Source organism: Tachysurus fulvidraco, chromosome 18 (genome assembly GCF_022655615.1).
Source record: "Tachysurus fulvidraco isolate hzauxx_2018 chromosome 18, HZAU_PFXX_2.0, whole genome shotgun sequence".
NCBI classification, from domain to species: Eukaryota; Metazoa; Chordata; class Actinopteri; order Siluriformes; family Bagridae; genus Tachysurus; species Tachysurus fulvidraco.
The window spans coordinates 19217609-19234455 of record NC_062535.1 but is presented as its reverse complement, the minus strand read 5'-3'; the positions used below and the strand labels follow the sequence as shown (position 1 = coordinate 19234455).

General features: G+C 40.6%; 1 protein-coding gene across 11 annotated transcripts in view; it reads left to right on the top strand.

Annotated features, from left to right (window-relative positions):
• Positions 1-16847, top strand: part of LOC113646401 (zonadhesin-like) — a 73460-nt gene that overhangs the window by 41755 nt on the left and 14858 nt on the right. For 5 of the 11 annotated variants that reach the window (XM_047803204.1, XM_047803203.1, XM_047803205.1 and 2 more), the window contains one exon: positions 8279-8335. The exons of the other annotated variants lie outside the window; for them this stretch is intronic. In XM_047803204.1, the coding sequence (XP_047659160.1) occupies positions 8279-8335 (57 nt within the window). The remainder of the gene's footprint in view (positions 1-8278; positions 8336-16847) is intronic. 11 annotated transcript variants of the gene reach the window in all.

The window sequence follows — 16847 nt, the reverse complement described above, 5'->3', positions numbered from 1 at the left end:
ACCAATGACATCATCTGTGTATCTTTGCAAATTTATAGCAAACACAGAGTGTAAAGATTTGCTAACAGCTCGGGTCTCAGAGTTAAACAACCTGATTCATAAGTACATAATTGCTCTGTTTTACACTGGAGGAATAATTACACTGATTTACATAAACCTGAGATTACAGGATACTGGAATGTATCAGTTTGGAGACGTGAACTGGAATTAAAACATTAACCTGAAAGTCAACAGTGCTGAGGAAATGTATGTGCTTTAATATTTAAACTTGATCATGATAGAGGATGTAAACAGCAGGTTCTTAATACCAACACTGGTGTGTTAAAATGGAGAGTCTTGATTTGTTTGAACAGAAATATAAATCAGGTGAAGTGGAATAATGTAGATGTGATAATGTATGAATGTAATAATGAAACTAGAATTGTAAAGTTCGTCGCGACAAACTTTGATGTTGGCTTTGACGGTGCAAGTATTCGCAAAGGCCGATGCATTTTGGAGGCGAGTGGACAGAAAGATTGTGAAAGCTACTGGACCGCTAAGGTGCCAATACTTTTGGAGGTGAGCGGACATAAGCATGTGACGTGATCCGAATACCCGTGAGGTATTTCCCCTCATTGTGCTGAGTGTTTTGATATGTCACATGTCCATGTTGTGCAAATTTTTAATTTTCATGTGAAGTCATGTGACGTCACGTGACATGGCCAGAATACCCGTGGGGCAGTTCCCCCTCATTGTGCTGAGTGTATTGATATGTCACATGTCCATGTTGTGCAAATTTTTAATTTTCACTTGACCTCATGTGACGTCACGTGACATGACCAGAATACCCATGGGGCAGTTCCCCTCATTGTGCTGAGTGTTTTGATGTGTCCCATGTCCATGTTGCGCAAATTTTTGATTTCGCTTGTTTTGGGGGCGGGGCTACACGTGACGTCACGTGACGTGGCCAGAACACCCGTGGGGCAGTTCCCCTCATTGCGCTGAGTGTTTTGATATGTCACATGTCCATGTTGTGCAAATTTTGGATTTCGCTTGTTTTGGGGGCGGGGCTACACGTGGTGTCAAGTGACGTCACCTGAATACCCAGTGGGGTGCCAATACTTTTGGCAAAAAGTGGCTACTGAGGGTTTGGACATTTCATGCCAATACTGCAGTCATTATGGGATTCTACTTATTATACTGCATAGAACAGTACATGCAATTCTTAATGTTGGATGTATTGTGTGTGTGAGAGCTTAGAGGACTTTTCGGAATTCCCTATTCAAGTCTATGGGATGTTCGATCGTCGACTACGGGAAAACCGAAAATTACGTCGGAACTCCGGAATGAATAATAATAATAATAATAATAATAATAATAATAATAATAATAAGCTTATAACGGAAATCAGAATGTTGGCTTCTACAAAGCCAACATAATAATGTGATTGACAGATCCATGTTGTAGTGGGACAAAAGCAGTAACAGGTCATTTGGGACAGACTCTGATGATCAGCTGCTTCTATCCAGTAGAGTTTGAAACAAACCCCAAGTCCTTCTACAAACTAGATGGTTTCAATGGATCTGAACTGATCCGTATCAGTGGAACAGAACAACACCAGGACGACAGGTTCTCCATTTCTGATGACAGGAAGAATAAAGTTGTCAGTGTGAACATCACTAATTTGAGAAAAGATGATGGAGGACTTTATTCCTGTGCATTTACTGAAGACATGCGTTTATTCAGTTATCTGTCGTTCTTCACAGTAATTCAGCTCCAAGTTACTGGTGAGATTTATTTTACTACCATATTACAGTGAATTATTAAAAAACACCTCAGTTAAAAACAGTCCACAGTCAGAGTTATGACTTATCTGTGTTTTCTTTGTGTTATTAATATATGAACATGGGATTACTTTCTGGTTCCTGTAAACAGAAGTAACAAAAGACACAACAGAGAATCCAGATGTCACATAAGACACATCTGAGTCTGGTAAGATATTAAATACAGACATTTAATGTGTTTCTCTATTGTCTCCTTTATGTTCCTATTCTCTTTGTCTCTAGGTTATATCTATGCTAACCAACATAACTGCTAGATGGTAGTTATGCTAACCCGCTAGTGTGTTTCTAGGTGGTAGCTATAATTAAACTGGTTGCTATGGTGTTGCTAGGGTGTTGCTAGGTGGTGACTATGCTAACCCAGGTGTATTCTAGAGTGTTGCTAAATGTTTGCTATGCTATTTAAGCTAGTTGTTTGTATGGTGCATGTAAACAGAAGTAACAAAGGACACAACAGAAAGTCCATACTGTAGACACAACTGAGTTTAGAAAGACTTCACAATACACACATTTGTGGTATGTTCACAACTGTTAGGGTGTTGCTAAATTGTAGCTTTGTTGTTAAGTGGTCACTGTGCACCCAGTTGTTTGCTACTGTGCTGCTAATTCTTCTAGATCGCTTACAAAATTACACAGGTATTCATGGACAGGCTTTAAGTTGGTTTAGATCCTACCTGTCAGACTGATACCATTTTGTAGAATTAAATGGTGAATCCTCCAGTTTATTACCAGTTAATTATGGGGTCCCTCAAGGATCAGTTCTCGGACCTCTGCTTTTCTCGATATACATGCTTCCATTAGGGAACATTATTAGAAGACATGGGATTAGTTTCCATTGTTATGCTGATGACACACAGTTATATATCTCATCAAAACCAGATGAAATAGCCACAATGTCCAAATTAACTCAGTGCCTTAGAGAGATAAAAGACTGGATGAGCTGCAACTTTCTATTGTTAAACTCCGATAAGACAGAAATACTACTCATAGGTCCAAAAACCAGCACACATAAACTCTCACAACTTAACTCCCATTTAGAGGGATGTACTGTTACTAGTAGCTCGACAGTTAAAAACTGAGTGATATTAGACAGCAACTTGTCTTTAAAATCATATCGACCATACTACCAAAACAGCCTTCTTCCATCTTAGAAATATCGCCAAGCTGAGAAACATCCTGTCTGTATCTGATGCTGAGAAGCTAGTTCATGCCTTCATGACCTCTAGACTGGACAATTGTAATGCATTACTAGGTGGTTGTCCTGCATCTTTAATAAATAGGTTACAGTTAGTCCAAAATGCAGCTGCCAGAGTTCTCACTAGGACAAGAAAGTATGACCAAATAACCCCAATTTTATCATCTCTACACTGGCTACCCGTTAAGTTTAGAACTGATTACAAACTGCTGCTACTTACGTAAAAGGCTCTTAATGGTTTAGCTCCCATGTATCTAACTAGTCTTCTAACACATTACAATCCTTCACGCTCTCTGAGATCACAAAACTCAGGACTTCTGCTAGTTCCCAGTATATCTAAGTCTACTAAAGGTGGTAGAGCGTTTTCTTATTTAGCTCCCAAACTTTGGAATGGTCTTCCTGATAGTGTTCAGGTCTCAGACACACTTTCCCAGTTTAAATGTAGAATAAAACTCATCTCTTTAGTCAGGCGTACACATAATACATCCCATAATATCATGCACCAGTACATCAGACCTGCATATTTTTATGAACAGCAGATATGTTAATCCCTTTCCACTGCTTCCTCTTTGTACCCATCCCGAGGAATCCAGACATTGTACCAGCTCCCAACGTCCTCTGTGGGACGTAGCCTTTGGACGTCCACTGAGCCGAGGCCGACTCTAAGAATCCTGAGACATCTCCAGTTAGACTCTGTGATACTAAGGAGATCTGAAGTCCATGATCCTTACACCAATACAACATTTAACTGACTGTATATTACAATCACACCCCCAATGTCACCCATATGAGGATGAGGTCCCCCTTGGGTCCGGTTCCTCTCAAGGTTTCTTCCTTTACCAATTTAAGGGAGTTTTTCTTGCCACTGCTGCCTGAGTCACCTCAGACTTGCTCATAGGGGGATGAATACATACAGATTTATCTAATAATAATCTTGAATTTTTATTCTGTTAATTCTTTTTCTTTTATTATTCGTTATTTCTTTTATTATTCCTTATGTTTATGTTCTGTAAAGCTGCTTTGAGACAATGTTTATTGTAAAAAGTGCTATACAAATAAACTTGAAATGAACTGAACTAGCCTTGATGCCCGATGATGCCTGAGATAGGCACAGGCTCCACATGACCCGAGAAGTTTGGATAAGCAGTAGAAAATGAGTCAGTGAGAGTGAGTGAGTGAATTGAACTAAGTGCTAAGCTAACCCAGTTGGTTGCTAAATTGTTGCTTGGTAGTTTCTGTGGTACTCCAGATGGTTGTAGGGGTAATGTAAGGAAGTTGCGATGCTATCCCAAGTGGTTGCGCTGAGAAGCCATTTAGTTATTCTAGGGTGTCACTAGGTACTTCCTACGGTATTCCAGGTGGTTGCTGTGCAACTAAAAATATGCTAGAAATCCTCTAGGGACTATTTGTAAGTTTTCCAAGACTGGACGAGGGTGAAATTAATGACACAAAGATAAAGGTCTGAGTTCACTCTATATTTCTTCTCTTTATCAAGTCTTATACATTTAAAAGTTATACAATTCTGTAGGGCTACTGTGTCTATTAGTAATTTTTTTCCTTTTAACACTTTCTACTTATTGTCATAGTAAAGTAATGTTGAACATCAGGGAACTGCAGAACCATAAGAATTATTTTCTCCTCAGCACTACAGAGAATCGTTCTGCCTCTAGTAACATTTCAGATTTCAAATGACAAACTGGATCAATGTTAAATTTGAATAAATTAGACAGAAGCTGAAAATAAAATCATTTGATTAATACAGAAGTTTTCTCTCAACAGGAACACAACGTAGGTAAAACTGTTCAGGTTAACCTGCTCCATCACTGATTATATGATGATTTAACATATCTGTGTAAAAATGTATGAACTATCTGACGTTTGTAATGATGACATTATTCAGCTGTTTTAATGTGAATATTCACCATAATGTCATCAGCAGGATCCTCATTCATCATCATCATCATCATCATCATCATCACTGTGTGTGTCTTTGTGCTGCTGATTGGAGGATTTGTACTCGGCTACAAGTTGAGACACAGAACACAAGGTACTGAACAAACATGAAACACCAGCATGCTAAAACACTTCTCTGCCTAGGATTTCATTATAAAATCCTTCTATGGCTGGCGTTTTGTTTTTGCAGATTCTGCCCCTTTAAGCCAGAGAACAGAAACAAATAACATGGTGAGTGAAAATGATGCTGTAATAATAAGGATAAAGGGAAAATTCAATAAAACTCAGAATACTTCCACAACTGTACTGCTCTTTGTTACATCACTGCCCGTGCTGACTGCCAAAAACGTACGAAATTTGTGACTAATGTTTGTTGATTCATGATCACAATGTGTGTCATTATCCCTTATTAGATGTGTCTAATGACTTTAATTCAAAATGATAGTGACTGATTTTTTTTCCTATTATCTGTTCATCTCTGTTTATTTCAGGCTGCTGATTATGAAATCAATCTTCTTCAGATTCAGAACAATATGATGTCTTCGGTCTACCAAAGCCTAATTCTCAATACAAACCAATCAGATTCAGTTTACCAGAATCTAGAGACGAACACCAACCAGTCAGATTCAATCTAACAAAGCCTAACTCCAAGCACTAACCAATCAGATTCAGTCTACCAAAGCCTAACTCCAAGCTCTAACCAATCAAATTCAGTCTGCCAGAGTTTAGAGGGTAACACAACCAATCAGATTCAGTCTACCGGATTCTAGACGTCAACAACAACTAACGCCAATCAGTCAGATTCATTTTTCTGGAGCTTAACTCTCAAAACCATGTTAAATGAAACCATGTTAAAGAGTCACTAGAGGGTGTCATCCTCAGACATCCACCCTTAACCCCTGTATAATGGGACACCCCACATGACTGGTTGTTGTGAAGGAAGTCATCTGTCTCAGTCCCAGACATATTTGACCTACAGTTTACTAACATACTGTTCTGATTATAGTTATTTGCTGATGGTAAGACCTTAGACAATAAAATCAAACTGACTTTCATCAGGCATGAAAGAGGAAATGACCAAACAGATGTGTGTATGTCTTCATCAGTCAAAGACAAAGAAAGCTGTTTCAAACCAACCACAAAAAAAGAAGTAGACAGAGAAAGGGGGGTGTTGGGGCAAAAAGAAAGACGGGTTCTCAACTGGTGTTTGGGGGGTTTGGGGCATCATTAAGATTTTTTTGATTCAAGGTTTGATGGTTTTTCTGTTCATTAGTCAGGTGATAGATAACAGTGTTTCAACATTATCAGTAGCAGGGACTGTGAATTGGGTAACACAGACACATGCTACAGAAAGAGGAAATGACCAAACCAGAGAGAAGTGAAGGCGGAGACATGAAGAAATGATGATATATATTTTTCAGATTTTTATTTCAGTCCTTAATAGTGGATTAAAGTTTTTGAGAGGATCAGTGAAGCTATAGTTCAGTAAAGAATGAAGAATTTCTTTTCCTTCATCACTTTCTACCTGATCTCAGGTCAGTAATTATACATTAAATAACAAACTACAGAGTTGAGGAATCATTATGAATATGTGCTGCTGTTAGTTTCATGCTGAACTTTAGTATTGAGAGAATTTGGAGGTGTTTATCATCAGAAAGATGACAAATCTTTTTATTCTGATTGACAGGTTCAGTGCACTGCTTTGATGTGATCAGTTATCCTGCAGGTCATGTCATAATGAACTTCATAAATCCACCAATCACATCATCTGTGTATTTTTGCAAATTTAAAGTGGAGACAGAGTGTAAGGATTTGCTAACAGCTAAGATCTCAGAGTTAAACAATGTGATTCATAAGGACAGAATTGCTCTGTTTTACGCTGAAGAAATTATTACACTGATTTACATAAATCTGAGTTTACAGGATACTGGAATGTATCAGATTGGAGAATTCAGCGGGTGGAATCACAACATTAACCTGAAAGTGAACAGTGGTGAGGAAATTTTAGGTGCTTTAATATTTAAACTTCATCATGATAGAGGATGTAAACAGCAGGTTCTTAATACCAACAGCTGTGTGTTAAAATGGAGAGTCTTGATTTGTTTGAACAGAAATATAAATCAGGTGAAGTGGAATAATGTAGATGTGATAATGTACGAATGTAATAATGAAATAATGTGATTGACAGATCCATGTTGTAGTGGGACAAAAGCAGTAACAGGTCATTTGGGACAGACTCTGATGATCAGCTGCTTCTATCCAGTAAAGTTTGAAACAAACCCCAAGTCCTTCTACAGAATGGATGATTTCAGTGGATCTGAACTGATCCATTCCAGTGGAACAGAACAACACCAGGACGGCAGATTCTCCATTTCTGATGACAGGAAGAATAAAGTTTTCAGTGTGAACATCACTAATTTGAGAAAAGATGATGGAGGAATTTATTCCTGCGCATTTACTGAAGACTTAAGTTTATTCGGTTATCTGTCGCTCTTCACAGTAATTCAGCTCCAAGTTACTGGTGAGATTTATTTTACTACCATATTACAGTGAATTATTAAAAAAACACCTCAGTTAAAAATAGTTTCTCTAAGTGGTACAATGACTCTTACTGCTGCTTATCATCTGTTATTTACTGACAATACTGTATACAATCAACAACAACGTGTCTTTATGTCAGTCAACAGTTTGAACCCACAAAGTTCAGTACAGTCCACAGTCAGAGTTATGACTTATCTGTGTTTACATTGTGTTATTAATATATGAACATGGGATAACTTTCTGGTTCCTGTAAACAGAAGTAACAAAAGACCCAACAGAGAATCCAGATGTCACATCAGACACATCTGAGTCTGGTAAGATATTAAATACACACATTTATGGAATCTTCTCTTTGTACTAGGTTGCAGCTAAGCTAACCCAATTGGTTGCTAGGGTGTTGCTATGTTGTGGCATTGTTGTTAAGTGGTTGTTATGCACCTAATTGACTGCTACAGTGTTTCTATGTGTTGCTTATGCTAACCCAGTTGATTGCTAGTGTGTTGCTAAGTGGTTGCTATGCTATACTAGCTGGTAGATAGAGTATTAGGAGGTTAACATGCCATTACAGGTGTTTGTCAGATGGTTTGCTCTGATGACTCACTTGCCAGGGTGTCACATTTCATCTGTTTGGAAATCTAGTCTTTATGTCAGTCAACAGTTTGAACCCACAAAGTTCAGAACAGTCCACAGTCAGAGTTATGACTTATCTGTGTTTTCTTTGTGTTATTAATATATGAACATGGGATTACTTTCTGGTTCCTGTAAACAGAAGTAACAAAAGACACAACAGAGAATCCAGATGGCACATCAGACACATCTGAGTCTGGTAAGATATTAAATACACAAATTTAATGTGTTTCTCTATTGTCTCCTTTATGTTCCTATTAACTTTGTCTCTAGGTTATATCTATGCTAACCCACATAACTGCTAGTTGGTAGTTATGCTAACCCTCTAGCTTGGTTGCTAGGATGTTTCTACAGTAGGTGGTAGCTAGTCTAATTAAACTGGTTGCTATGGTGTTGCTATGATATTCCTGGTGGTTGCTAGGGTGTTGCTAGGTGGTGACTATGCTAACCCAGTGGGATTCTAGAGTGTTGCTAAATGCTTGTTATGCTATTTCAGCTAGAGGTTTGTATGGTGCATGTAAACAGAAGTAACAAAGGACACAACAGAAAGTCCATACTGTAGACACACCTGAGTTTAGAAAGACTTCACAATACACACATTTGTGGTATTTTCACAACTGTTAGGGTGTTGCTAAAGTGTAGCTTTGTTGTTAAGTGGTCACTGTGCACCCAGTTGTTTGCTACTGTGCTGCTACGTGCTAAGCTAACCTAGTTGGTTGCTAAATTGTTGCTTGGCAGTTTCTGTGGTACTCCAGATGGTTGTAGGGGTAATGTAAGGCATTTGCGATGCTATCCCAAGTGGTTGCGCTGAGAAGCCATTTAGTTATGCTAGGGTGTCACTAGGTACTTCCTACGGTATTCCAGGTGGTTGCTGTGTAACTAAAAATATGCTAGAAATCCTCGATGGACTATTTGTAAGTTTTCCAAGACTGGACGAGGGTGAAATTAATGACACACAGATAAAGGTCTGAGTTCACTCTATATATCTTCTCCTTATCAAGTCTTATACATTTAAAAGTTATACAATTCTGTAGGGCTACTGTGTCTATTAGTTTTTTTTTTCCTTTTAACACTTTCTACTTATTGTCATAGTAAAGTAATGTTGAACATCAGGGAACTGTAGAACCATAAGAATTATTTTCTCCTCAGCACTACAGAGAATCGTTCTGCCTCTAGTAACATTTCAGATTTCAAATGACAAACTGGATCAATGTTAAATTTAAATTAATTAGACAGAAGCTGAACATAAAATCCTTTGGTTAATACAGCAGTTTTCTCTCAACAGCAACACAACGTAGGTAAAACTCTTCAGGTTAACCTGCTCCATCACTGATTATATAATGGTTAACTCATCTGTGTAAAAATGCATGAACTATCTGACGTTTGTAATGATGACATTATTAAACTGTTTTAATGTGAATATTCATCATAGTGTCATCAGCAGGATCCACTTTCATCATCATCATCATCATCATCATCATCATCATCACTGTGTGTGTCTTTGTGACTCTGCTGCTGATTGGAGGATTTGTACTCGGCTACAAGTTGAGACACAAAACACAAGGTACTGAACAAACATGAAACACCAGCATGCTAAAACACTTCTCTGCCTAGGATTTCATTATAAAATCCCTGTACGGCTGGTGTTTTATTTGTTTTTGCAGATTCTGCCCCTTTAAGCCAGAGAACAGAAACAAATAACACGGTGAGTGAAAATGATGCTGTAATAATAAGGATAAAGGGAAAGTTCAATAAAACTCAGAATACTTCCACAACTGTACTGCTCTTTGTTACACCACTGCCCGTGCTGACTGCCAAAAACGTACGAAATTTGTGACTAATGTTTGTTGATTCATGATCACAATGTGTGTCATTATCCCTTATTAGATGTGTCTAATGATTTTAATTCAAAATGATAGTGACTGATTTTTTTTCCTATTATCTTTTCATCTCTGTTTATTTCAGGCTGCTGATTATGAAAACGATCTACTTCAGATTCAGAACATCATGATGTCTCCGGTCTACCAAAGCCTAATTCCCAATACAAACCAATCAGATTCAGTCTACCAGAGTCTAGAGGCTAACACCAACCAATCAGATTCAGTCTACCAAAGCCTAACTCCAAGCACTAACCAATCAGATTCAGTCTACCAAAGCCTAACTCCAAGCACTAACCAATCAGATTCAGTCTACCAAAGCCTAACTCCAAGCACTAACCAATCAGATTCAGTCTACCAAAGCCTAACTCCAAGCACTAACCAATCAGATTCAGTCTACCAGAGTTTAGAGAGTAACACAACCAATCAGATTCAGTCTACCGGATTCTAGACATCAACACCAACTAACACCAATCAGTCAGATTCATTTTTCTGGAGCTTAACTCTCAAAACCATGGCAAATGAAATCAATGTAAAACTTTGTATCCTGTTATCATCTAAACCTGTAAATGCATTCTGCACATGTCCAGACACTGGGATGTGATTTTATTTTTTTCTAATCTTGTGTATTTATTCTCAACAATGTTTTTTTTTTCTATCTAAACTTGCCATTGTGTACATATTCTGCATTTATACAAAAAGACAGAAAATGTGTAAAGGAACTATTTCTGCTTCATCAGCAATGTTGTTCATGGGAAACATTGTTAAGGTAGATTTTTATATTCAGCTATTTGTTTTCTTTAACCAGTCAGAACAGTAATATGATTTCAGCTGAATTTTATTGCAGACCGTCTCCCACTGGTCATTTCCCAACATCCCCACTAGTTAGCTCTTCTCATCACACACTTGCTTGTTATTCCTCCAAGACACATGAAGACACTGCACTTTTCCATCTTCTGTTCATGCTACATCACAGGGCAGATGAACATCTCTTACTCATTCGTGAGCATAAAGAACCTCACAAGTGGTCAATGTTACTCTGAATATCAGGGGGAAAATTAACACCATCCCTCCCACTCAGACAGCACAGCCACTTCTCTTCTCTCAAATTTCTAACCACTGATGGCTGCGACATCATCAAAATTTGAACTTCAGATTTCTCAGTTTTTTTTTTTTAACTGAGCAACGCTGTGCATTAACTATTTTGTTCGTTTGTATAATAGATTTTTTTACAACAATCTTCTGCAACAAACTACTGCAAATATGCTTGTTTGAAAAAAAATTGTAGCATTTCTAATAATTTAATAAACTAATTTAATAAAAAAAACGAAAATTGTATTTATTTATTAAATCTTGCACATGGTCATTAAAACATTTAAATTGTTAAATGAATTAAAATTAAGAAAGGAGTTTAGACTGTGTTTGCAAAATTTACATTGCAGTGTTTATCATCTAATTTCCTATATTTAATCTGTCAAAACATAAGATTTCCCTAAATTGTTTGGCTAAGCAGCCAACCATAGTGTGAAGTTGTTAGGAGCTCCTGGGACATTTCCGTACCAGATTACCAGAAGTAATGCTGGAAGGCAATTTTTCATAACTGGCTTTTCCGCTTGTTGTTCCTCACATGAGCTGTGTTTTGGGCTTCCTATTGTCCGCCTTCCCGATTCCACCAACTGGTATCATGCCACCAGTTCCTCATTTACCCGAATGTTTTGCCCTATATATATCAGCCCTTTTGTATCTGTCTTTGTCAGTCATTGTTTTGTGTTTGCATGATGTAGTTGGATGTTTTCCAGGTCATTATTCATTCATTCATTCATTTTCTACCGCTTATCCGAAATTCTCGGGTCACGGGTTCTCAGGTGTCATCGGGCATCAAGGCAGGATACACCCTGGACGGAGTGCCAACCCATCGCAGGGTGCACACACACACACACTCTCATTCACTCACACTCACACACTACGGACAGTTTTTCCAGCGATGCCAATCAACCTACCATGCATGTCTTTGGACCAGGGGAGGAAATTGGAGTACCCGGAGGAAACCCCTGAGACACGGGGAGAACATGCAAACTCCACACAGACAAGGCGGAGGCGGGAATTGAACCCCCAACCCTGGAGGTGTGAGGTAAATGTGCTAACCACGAAGCCACTGTGCCCCCCCAGGTCATTCTTATGTTTTGTTTTTCAAGTTGTATTTGTCCTGTGTTCGGTGTAAGTCTAATTATATTTTATTTATGTTACTTTAATCTGTGCTTAACTTGATCCTACATTTAGGTCAGATTCTCTGCATGATCATGAAATCCGTAGAGATCTGGGTTTGATCCCCACATGTTATATAAATAATGCAGATAAAACCTGTCATATTTTATTTCACTTTTTTTTTTTTTACATTTTTCAATCTGTTAATGAAATGCCAAATCCAGCCATCCAGCCATCCATTTTCTACCGCTTATCCGGGGCCAGGTTGAGGGGGCAGCAGTCTAAGCAGGGACGCCCAGACTTCCCTCTACCCAGACACTTCCTCCAGCTCTTCCGGGGGAACACGGAGGTGTTCCCAGGCCAGCCGAGAGACATAGTCCCTCCAGCATGTCCTAGGTCTTCCCCGGCGCCTCCTCCCGGTAGGATATGCCCAGAGCACCTCCCCAGGAGGCGTCCATGAGGCATCCGAAACAGATGCTCGAGCCGCCTCAGCTGACTCCTCTCGATGTGGAGGAGCAGCGGCTCTACTCTGAGCTCCTCCCGAGTGACTGAGCTCCTCACCCTATCTCTAAGGGAGCGCCCAGCCACCCTGCGGAGGAAACTCATTTCAGCTGCCTGTATCCGGGATCTCGTCCTTTCAGTCATGACCCAAAGCTCATGACCATAAGTGAGGGTAGGAACGTAGATCGACTGGTAAATAGAGAGCTTCACCTTGCGGCTCAGCTCTTTCTTCACCACAACAGATCGGTATATATCGACCGCATCACTGCAGAAGATACACCAACGCCTGTTGATCTCCCATTCTATCCTTCTCTCTCTTGTGTATGAGACCCCAAGATACTTAAACTCCTACACTTGAGGCAGGAGCTCTCCGCCAACCTGAAGGGGGCAAGCCACCCTTTTCCGACTGAGAACCATGGCCTCGGACTTGGAGGTGCTGATTCTCATCCCCGCCGCTTCACACTCGGCTGCAAACCATCCCAGTGCTCGTTGAAGGTCCTGATTTGAGGAAGCCAGCAGGACAACATCATCTGCAAAAAGCAGAGACGAAATCCTGTGGTCCCCAAACCAGACTTCCTCCGGCCCCAGACTGCGCCTAGAAATCCTGTCCATATAAGTAATGAACAGAACAGGTGACAAAGGGCAGCCCTGCAAGTCCAACATGCACCAGGAACAAGTCTCACTTACTGCCGGCAATGCGAACCAAACTCCTGCTCTGGTCATATAGGGACCGGACAGCCCTTAACAGAGGGCCCCGGACCCTATACTCCCAGAGCACCCCCCACAGGTCACCACAGGGGACACAGTCAAATGCCTTCTCCAGATACACAAAGCACATGTGAACTGGTTGGGCAAACTCCCATGAACCCTCCAGCAACCTGGCGAGGGTATAGAGATGGTCCAGTGTTCCACGACCAGGACGAAACCTGCATTGTTCCTCCTGAATCAGAGGTTCGACTATCGGCCGAATTCTCCTCTCCAGTACCCTGGCATAGACTTTTCCGGGGAGGCTGAGGAGTGTGATCCCCTTGTAGTTGGAACACACCCTCCGGTCCCCCTTCTTAAACAGAGGGACCACCACCCCAGTCTGCCAGTCCAGAGGCACTGTCCCCAACCTCCATGCGATGTTCCAGAGGCGTGTCATCCAAGACAGCCCCACAACATCCAGAGACTTGAGGTACTCAGGGCGGATCTCATCCACCCCCGGTGCCTTGCCACTGAGGAGCTTCTCAACTACCTCAGTGACCTCAGCTTGGGGAATCGATGAGTCCACAACTGAGCCCCTGCCCTCTGCTTCCTCAGTAGAAGACATGTCGGTGGGGTTGAGGAGAACCTTAAAGTATTCCTTCCACCATCTGGGGATGTCCCCAGTCGAAGTCAGCAGATTCCCACTCTCACTGTAAACAGTGTGGGCAGGGCACTGCTTCCCCCTCCTGAGGCGCCGGAAGGTTTGCCAGAATTTCTTCGAGGCAAACTGATAGTCCTTCTCCATGGCCTCACCGAACTCCTCCCAGACCCGAGCTTTTGCCTCTGCAACCACCCGGGCTGAAGCTCGCTTGGCCCTTCGGTACCTATCAGCTGCCTCCGGACTCCCCCGAGCCAACCAGGCTCGATAGGACTCCTTCTTCAGCTTGACGGCATCCCATACTTCCGGGGTCCACCACCGGGTTCGGGGATTGCCACCACGTCAGGCACCGGAGACCTTACAGCCACAGCTCCGAGCGGCCGCGTTGACAATGGAGGTGGAGAACATGGTCCACTCGGACTCAATGTCTCCAACCTCCCTCGGGATCTGGTTGAAGCTCTGCCGGAGGTGGGAGTTGAAGATCTCTCTGACCGGAGACTCACAGTACGTTTGGGTCTGCCAAGTCTGACCAACTTCCTCCCCCGCCATCGGATCCAACTCACCACCAAGTGGTGATCAGTTGACAGCTCTGCCCCTCTCTTTACTCGTGTGTCCACGACATACGGCCGGAGGTCAGATGAAACAACCACAAAGTCGATCATCGACCTCTGACCTAGGGTGTCCTGATGGCATGTGTACTGATGGACACCCTTATGCTTGAACATGGTGTACAGAAGTCCAATAACAGAACACAACACATGGTTGCTAAGCTGGGGGGCTATGAGCAAGCCCACACCATCCCGTCGCCTCTCACCATGGGAAACTCCAGAGTAGTAGAGAGTCCAGCCTCTCTCAAGGAGTTGGGTTCCAGAGCCCAAGCTGTGTGTGGAGGTGAGCCCAACTATGTCTAGTCGGTATCTCTTAACCTCCCGCACCAGCTCAAGCTCCTTCCCCCCAGCGAGGTGACATTCCATGTCCCTAGTGCCAGATTCCATGTCTGGGGATTGGGTTGCTCTTTCGGGCTGAGCCTGGCCGGGCCCCATGGGGCGACGTCACGGACCTTGATTTAACTTTTCTCATAAGGGGGTTTTGAATCTTTATGTAAATTAAACATAAATTATAGGTTAAATTACATCATATACATCATAGTTATCATATGGTAAATTCCTCATGTGTGAATATATCCATTTAGAACTGAGTGCTATTTTAATCAACAGTAAGTTTTGACAAAACAAATGTAGACAGATAGATTGTTTTTGTTAAATAAAGTGTTAGAACAAAATGCAGGAAATTATTTTAACAAAAAATTATCAGTACATTTATCTGTGCTGCTGGTGGTGGAGTCACATGTAAAGGACGACAAAGTAAAAAAAAAAATCAGGCTTTAGGCTTTATGTTCTAATATGTTGTTGTTTTTTTTTGTTTGTTTTTTTTAACTGTATGTGTTTTGTCTTGAATGAAGCACCTGCCTCATCCTCCGATCACCACCGGAGAGAACATTCTCCTGAGTATTAGTAGCTTCCGGACTACACTTCCCATAACCCCTCACTGGGACTGATTGCACCACCACCTGTTCTCAATCAGCCACTGACTATATAAACAGACTTGAACCTGACTTCTGTACGAAGTCTCGATTTGCCTCAGCATTCTGAGCGTTTCCTGTTTTGTATTTTCTGGTTATTACTTTGTTTGTTTTTCTGCCTTACGATTCTCTGCCACCTGCCCTGAGCCTTTCCCTGTTATATCGACCACGATTTCTGTCAACTCTGCATTGTGGTGTGTGCCAACGTCGACCCTTGCCTACTGTACTGCGAGTCTTCTAATAAAGCCTGCAAATGGATCCTTATCGCTTCATCCTTATGACGCTTCATTACAGGTTAATTTACTAATTAACTACATGTATAGCAGTATAACTGGAATACGTATGGCAACTGCACTGAGATCAATAAATAAATATATAAATAAACAAACACCTCACTTTTTCACAGGTCAGACCAATGCACTGCTAAATGATTCACCTTAAAATAACTTACCTGAGGTTTTATTCAATATCCATTTTCAGACAGCTGTAGGAAATAAAGTTTACATTTATTAAAAACTTCTATAAAGATCTGACAAAATCAGCAGAATTACACATTAGCTCTCCATCCATGAACAATATATGTATAACTGCAAACAAGCATTTATTACTTTGCTAAGCTACCTGGATGTCTGACAGGCAAAGAGCTAAACACGCTAATTACTATAGCATTAGAAGTTAGCTGACTACGTTAATACTTTCAGTATTGCTATATATTTGAAATAACATATGTAAGTATTTCATAAACCCACAATGCTAGAGTGAGTAATGCAGCCCATGTATTTTATTACACAGTATATTTAAAACAATCTTCAGTTGTATCAAACTGTTTAAAAATGAATGTCGTGAAACATGCAAGAAATAAGCATTTAAAAATGCAACTCCGTTTTGCATAATACACAAAATGTACCATATAAATGTTTATGTACAATGTAAATATTCGCAATGACCTTCATCCTGGTCATCATCAACAAGCACATATTTACTTCTCACAAACTCAAACAAGTCTTCAACAATTCATCCTTCAACTTGTCTTCTGTCCGGTGGATGTTTAAACACTCATCACTCTTCTGATCAGAGAATAATTAGATGTGAGCGAGTCACTGATTTCCAAATGTGTTTCTCTTCCATGAACTCTAGCTGTCATCACAGTGTCTGTAATCCTGGCAGTGCTTCTGGTTTTTCTCATCTCATTTCTCACTAT